The 7,500-nt window shown below is 40.4% G+C and overlaps 1 protein-coding gene across 1 annotated transcript in view; it reads left to right on the top strand.

The window, feature by feature from the left end:
* Nucleotides 1-7,500, top strand: part of fads6 (fatty acid desaturase 6) — a 24,055-nt gene that overhangs the window by 13,038 nt on the left and 3,517 nt on the right. The window contains exons 4-6 of the mRNA XM_037543967.1: nt 330-510; nt 2,728-2,912; nt 7,353-7,500. The exon at nt 7,353-7,500 is cut by the window's right edge and continues 32 nt beyond it. Of these exons, the coding sequence (XP_037399864.1) occupies nt 330-510; nt 2,728-2,912; nt 7,353-7,500 (514 nt within the window). The remainder of the gene's footprint in view (nt 1-329; nt 511-2,727; nt 2,913-7,352) is intronic.

Here is a 7,500-nt window from a genome sequence, read left to right as displayed (position 1 = left end):
CCCTACCCCTCTATCTCAACTAGAATCGGGACCCCCTACACCTAGACGAGAACGTGTAAAACGGAGGGGTAAAAGCTAAGCGGTGGGGGTGAGGGGTTTTCCACCGTTAACACTGTTCTGTTTATACTTGGATGTTTACCTGTATTGTCCTTTTGTTGTTAATTGTTTACGTGTTAATGTTCTTTGATTGTAAAGCATCCCTAAGCATGGAAAAGGTGCTAGTTAAGCAAAAGTGATGATGATGTAGAAAAATAGAAATGGAAAAAATGGATATACATTCGTTTTTGCACGGCGATGCTGTATTTGTGTAAGTGCTTGTGTGCTTACAGGTGTGTGGATCGTTCACTGCCAGAGCAGGTGTGAAGGCTCACGTGAAGATGCATCACGCTCACACTAACGTCATCGGTCTGGGAGACTCCAGCACCTGGAAGGTCCCCTTTCTGCCCCGTATCATGTACCTGTTCATCGCCCCACTCGCTGTACCCATCATCACGCCGATAGTGGCCGTGGGTGAGTGAGAGAAGTATTTCCAGTATCGGTCTCCAGCACATATTTAAAGCCTGTTATGAGTCCTTTAATGGGCTCATCCTGCATTTCTGCTGGTTTCATTTAATTCCTTGAAGCCGATTAATAACATTTGTGTGATTTGTGCACTAAAACCAGTCAAAACTCATATTTTCTTGCCCCTTCAATCAGGCTGTTTTTGTTGCTGTGCCTTTAAGGAGCAGTGTGTATGTATGACGTTTTCTCTAACTGGCTGCTCTGCATTCTGGCTTGCTGAAAAAATCATGCTTAAAGTTTAGGAGCAATCTGTTAAATTCAGACTGAAATCCTTCGGGATGCAGGAAAGAATGACATTTCAGCATCTATTAAACACAGAAACTCCTTCAGAGGCACCAAACAAGAGCTCTTTCTTTGCTGCATTACAGCTGAAGGAAAGACCTTGAAAGTTCTGTCACAGGGGTTGGTTACAGGGGTTCAACCAAAGAGCCACAAGTGGCTCCACAGCTGAATCAGATCAGCAGGTAATAATAAAATAATCCTCCTCTACAGTAAAATAAAGCTCTGCTGATCCTTCAACTCAGTTTAACAGTAAATGGTCTTAAACGCTGGAGTTAATGTAGAACTGCTGATTCACCCTTTAACCCTGAAGATCAGCGCAGACGGCTGGTCACCATAGCAACACAGACGACAGCCGCGCCCAGCTAGTAGCTACGAAACGGCAAAGAGAGAGATTTAAGACGGACGTCGATAATTTGGGACTTATTAGTGTTTATAGTCACTCCAGCTGGTTTCCTGATACGTTTAATCTGCAACAAGAAACTGAAACACTAAAAAAGGTCATGAAGCTGAAGTCGGGTTCTCCTTTGAATTTTCCCTGCTGCACCATTTATGGCCAAACATGAAAATTCAAACAAGAAGCTGGCGAATGAGAAGCAACTTCAGCCTCGTAAAAAGTTGAATGTTGAGAGACATTTTACAAGAAACTGATCTACTTTTGTGGACGTTTCCTGCTGGAGATGTGAGAAAAGCGGCTGTAGCTGAGCTGAAGCTGAAAGCAGAGCAGAGCCAGTCTGAGTTTTCATTTATCTTAGTTAGCCTACATTAACCTATCAGCACATACTGAGACGTGTTTCCAGCCAAGACGGTAAAATGGACTGTGAATAGATTGTGGCTCCCAAGGCGGTTTGATTTTTGTTGAAAGGACAAAATGCCTGATTTTACATTTGGGTTGCGACCCCTGGTCTATCCAAAGACAGTACTTTTATAGTCCTCAAGCTAATAAAATGTCAGTGATGCAGAAACAAGTTTCAGATGAAATCAGCTTGAGGTCTGCATTTCACAGAGAAGCACATAACCTGTCCATGCGTTGGGAGATGGTGGTGGGAGATGGTGTTGGCCTGGATCCGCCCATTCTGACATTTTATGCATCTTCGTGTCACGTCGGATTTATTTTGAAGGCCAGTAAAACAGGACACTTGCAAGGTGCTTCTGTAAGAGATGCATAATAAATCCCTCAACAACAAAAAACAGAGGAATGTATTACCTCTCAATCAGAACAGTTTGAGTTTTATCCCCGAATCACACTGAGCTATAGATCAATCAATGAGCAGCAAACTAACAAAAGCAACAGTGGAAAGTGGAAACCAGGTGTTGCCATATGAGAGCGAGAGGGTACAGCCACAGAGCATTTGGAGCCATTTTTTTGCTTTAATTTCATGTCCACTGTATAAAAAACATGTTATTTTCATGATCAGCTAATGTGAAATCAGCATTCATACAGTGAAAATATTGTTATTGAATTACAGAAAGTAAAAATAACATTCTAATGGAGCTGATTTGGTCCACTCATTACTACAACACTACGCAGTCTTTAAATAGAAAATCTTTCTTCATGATCAAGTTTGAAGAAATGAGACAAATGCCATTAATCACGACTACACAAAACCAGCCAATTAATTACAGTTCATTTTTTAATTGCTTGACAATCCTAATTTGCATACATCCACCTATAGGGTACAGCAGTTTAGCCCCACCCACTCACACTGAAGTTATAAGGAGTGTTTCAGCCTGGACTGTTTTTTGAATGAGATACAATACAGGACAGCCAATCAGAACAGAGCTCATTTACATATATCATTCTTAAAGGCTCAGCAACAAACAGTCTCTTTAATTCTAATGGATAAAAATGGATAAATGCTCTGATGTGTTTTCTTTGTGTTGTAGGTCAGCTAAAGGGTCAGCCTCTGTGGGCAGTTGTGCGTACAGTGGTGTGTGTGAGTTTAGGTGTGTATTCTCAGTACATCCTGCTGCGGTGTGTATCTGGGCTGGAGTGCGGTCCGGCTCTGCTGGTGATGCTGCTGAGCAGAGCCATGTTCTCCTTACCGTACATCCACGTCAACATCTTCCAGGTGAGCAGTGTGTAAATACTCAAAATATATGTCCTGCATAACTGGTCAGTAGTTGAGATTACAGGTGAGATTAGCGCCCAGTTGTGTCATTGAGATGTAAACAAAGTCATTCAGAGCGGTTTGATGTGAAATGCTCTGTTCTAGAGAAATTTGGAGCCACAGTTGTGGTGATAGGAACCAGACGTCTGAAGAGTTTAAAGTCTCTATGTTTTATGTTTTTTAAGTCATTAATAATGTACGGGTACATGCAGCAGTGCATTTTATAGCAAGATAAGTTTTTTTTTAGATTTTATCATTATTTTCTATATATTTATACACTCACCAGCCACTTTATTACCTTGCTAGTAAAAGGCTGGACCCCCTTTTGCCTTCAGAACTGTCTTAATTCTCCGTGTCAGACTTTCAACAAGGTGTTGGAAACGTTCCTCAGAGATTCTGGTTGGTTATTTGAGTTCCTGTTGTCTTTCTATCATCTGGAACCAGTCTGCCCGTTCTCCTCTGACCTCTCACATCAACAAGGCATTTTCATCCACACAACTGACCGCTCACTGGATATTTCCTCTTTTTCGGACCGTTCTCTGTAAACCCTAGAGATGGTTGTGTGTGAAAATCCCAGCAGATCAGCAGTTTCTGAAATACTCAGACCAGCCCGTCTGGCACCAACAACCACGCCACGTTCAAAGCCCCTTAAATCCCCTTTCTTCCCCGTTCTGATGCTCGGTCTGCACTTCAGCAAGTCGTCTTGACCACCTCTACAGGCCTAAATGCAGTGAGCTGCGGCCGTGTGATTGGCTGATTAGCTATTTGTGTTAACAAGAAACCTAATAATGTGGCAGATGAGTGTGTGTGTGTGTGTGTGTGTGTGTGTGTGTGTGTGTGTGTGTGTGTGTGTGTGTGTGTGTAAGAATTATATAGATAGTACATGAAATATTTATTCATATCTGTGTTGTACTCATGGTGACCCCTGGTTCCTATCAACACCACTGTAAAGGAATCTGAGTCTCTACAATCAACCATTTCACACCAAACCACTCGGAATGGTTCCGTTTACATCTTGCTGACTGAACTGTGCAGAAATTGTGAAAAATTGGTGAATTCCTCTATTTAAATTACTCCCTTTTAGTTACCCTTAAAGGACACATAGAAATTAAGTCAGTTGCACAAAATGAGCACTTACATCACCCCCAGCTGCAGTTGGAAGAAAACCTCGCATCTCCATTTTTGTTGTTTTTTCGTTTTTGACATAATTCAAAACTGCCTGGTGTCTTTTACATTGAATGTAAATTTAATGAAAAATGGACTAAAAGAAACGGCCCAAAATGACTCGGAAAGACGTCTGGTTCCATTGACTAACATTGAAAGTAAAGTCCGTTCTATAAAACATTTGTTTTCTATAAAATGAAATGGTGTAAATCACTTTTTACACACAAGCAAAGTTTCAGTTTCAGATTTATTTACAACTTAGTTCCAAGTTTAAGTTGAATAAAAACTGGCTTTAAACTCAGGATCACAGATGAGCTCCTTTACTATGTTGATCTGTAGGCGTCTGTTCATAAACATAAACCAGCCCAAACTCATTTACTACTTATTATATGTGGAGTTCCTCAGGGTTCTGTACTTGGCCCAAAGTTATTTATTTTATATGTAAATGATTTGGTAAATGTCTCAGGATTCTTTAAATGTATTTTATTTGCTGACGATACCACATTTCTCTGTTTGGGTAAAGATATTGAACAGATGTTGAATATGATACAGACAGAATTTGTGAAAGTACAAGCTTGGTTTCAACTTAATAAATTATGGTTAAATTTGGATAAAACAAATGATATGATATTTAGTAACAGAAAGAAAATGATCAATCTTCCATTTAGAGTAGAGGGTGTTGAGATTAGCAGAGTCAGTGAGGTGGAATTTTTGGGTGTCATCATTGATGAAAAGCTGACATGGAAACCCCACATGAATGATTTAAGAATAAAAATGGCTAAATCCATCGCGGTGTTGTACAAAGTAAGGGAGTTATTTAATGACGAAGCTCTGTCTGTGTTGTATAATGCAATAATTGTTCCACACTTGAGTTACTGTATTGAAATCTGGGGGAAAGCATGGAAAACAATTACAAATTCTATTTTTGTTCTACAGAAAAAAGCTGCAATGATTGAAGTTCTATGATTTAGTTGACTTTAATATTTTACTGTTAATGTTTAAGGCTCATAAAAACACATTACCTTCAAACATTCAATTCCATTTTGTTAAGAGAAAGAGCTGCTATAATCTTAAGGGGCTAGAGATGTTTGTAAAGCCTAAATTTCGAACCACTTTGAAGGAGCGTTGTACTTCAGTTCAAGGAATAAGGTTATGGAATAGCCTGGAGAGTGAAGGTAAAAATGCTAGATCAATGCCTGCGTTTAAAAGGAGGATAAAAGTTGCTTTGTTTAAAAAATATGAAATATTTTATGTGTATAATGTGTATTTTTGTGAACTGTTGTTTTTGCTTAGTTTGTCTTCTATAAATTATTAGTGTTGGAAATAATTTCAGGGAAAAAAGGGGCAGATATCATAAGATTTTTGTCTTCTTTCTGCTGCCTTTCATTTCATTTGTGATTATTTTCACGATTTTTTCAAATGAAATGAATAAATTTTCTAATAAAATCTAATAAACTGTTCTCACCTTTGTGCTCTTGAGTGTGTGTAGATTCTGTTCTTGCCTAAGAACAAATCCCACATATGAGAACCTTCGGGAATCTTCATCAAAGCCACGTTTAATAAGAAGCGTATTTTTAAAAACGGTTGGTGACTGATGTCCCCTGACTTTTCAGTTTAAATAGCTTCAGTAAAGCTGGACTCATTGAAAATAGCTTGGAAATGAAAAATGTGCTCCTGTTTGTTACCAAACATTAACAGTTTCTCGTTAGGAGGAATGCCGTCTTCTGTAAAGCTCATCCAAACCCACAGCAGAAGCTGCGAAGTAGCACATTTGTCTGAGGAGCATGGATAGGCCAGTTCATGTTTTGAGTCCTAATCCCTCTCTCTCTCTCTTTTTCCACTCTCTCCCGCTCTCTCTCGCCCGCTCTTAGCTCTTAAAGCTGCTTTGTTCTCCGCTGGCTCTCCGTGGTCAGGGTTGGAAGGTTAACCTTGGCTTTGGTTCACAGAGTTCATTTAGAAAAGAACAATCCATGCATGATTTTCCCAGCCTGAGACTTATTGTACTCCGTGCTGATCCCGTGCGGTATTTGTGTCAGTTTGTGCTGATACGGTGAAGTATTTGTGTATTTGTGTCGCTATGAGGTCTCTTTTGAAGCTGTGTGGAATGTAGGAAGACTCTGCCCTTCCCTTTCTTTATTTTTGTGTTTGTTTATTTTCTTTGTGTATCTGTGTGAAAGGGCTGGCTGTTCTTTGTGTGTGTGTATGTGTGTTTCCCTGTCTGGGCCCCTGAGCAGATTAGAGTTTTTCCCAATTTAATAAAACTGCTTCCCTAAATGCCTCATAAGCGTCGCTGCCTTAATAACACAGTAACATGATATATTACCCATGGGAAATATTGGGGCTGAGATCATCAAACAGCATAATTCTCTGAATCCAGACATTTAGGAGTTGAGAATCGACTCCAAAGCTTTGGAATTGAAATTCACAAAATAATAGCCGCGTTCACATACCAGCCTGATAATCTGTTAATAATCCGACTAATAGCTTAAACGGAATAGAATCCGTCCATGTAAACACTTTCGTCTAATAGTCCAGTCCGATTGAGGCCATTCAGAATACAGTTTCTATCTGATCGAGGTGGTAATCCTGTAAATAATCCGTTAAATAGAAGAATAATATCCGTGTAAACGTCTGTATCCGATTACATTCCCTATCGGAAAGTTTCAGTCCGTTCTGCTTGTGCGTCGCGTCACAGTGAGAGTTTATACCGTTCAACACGGCGGAGCAGAAACTGGTCTGCAGAGGAGACGAAGTTCATGCTCTGATCTTTAAAAGACGGCGGCGGGACGGACGTCCAGCTTATGCGTCTCAGAGCACGACGTCTTCCTCTCGGCCTTCTTTAATAAGGACACGTGAAGGACGTTTTCCTGAGTCTGACGTCATTTTAAAGCAGTTAAAAACACAATCACTGCTCACTGCTGCTCATCTCACTCTGACTGGACCTCACGGGATGCTGGTTGTCATGGTAACAGCCAAACTGAGTGGTTCTCTACGCCTGCGCATCCTATCCAACTAACATGGTGCTAACTTCATGTCTAAATCATCACACACTTGTGGTTCTCATGTGGAGCAGTAGCTCTTTAATTACAGATAGCCATGTCGTGGTATATCGAGTATATCTGGGGTAATAGATAAACTTCTGTAAATTTGCTGCTAACTTTGAATTGTTAATCTTGAGGCCTTGTTTGGTTTTGATGTTTTGTTTGTCGTTTTGTTTGTTGTTTTGTTTATGTGCAGCACATTGGGCTGCCGATGTTTTCTCCCAATCGGAGGCCCAAGCGAATCTACCAGATGAGTCACGGTGTCCTGAACCTGCCCAGGAACCCACTGCTTGACTGGACCTTCGGACACTCGCTCATCAACTGCCACGTAGAACACCACCTGT

The sequence above is a fragment of the Pygocentrus nattereri genome, chromosome 13, assembly GCF_015220715.1.
Source record: "Pygocentrus nattereri isolate fPygNat1 chromosome 13, fPygNat1.pri, whole genome shotgun sequence".
NCBI lineage: Eukaryota > Metazoa > Chordata > Actinopteri > Characiformes > Serrasalmidae > Pygocentrus > Pygocentrus nattereri.
The sequence above is the reverse complement of the archived record's forward strand: the minus strand, read 5'-3'. Positions and strand labels throughout refer to the sequence as shown.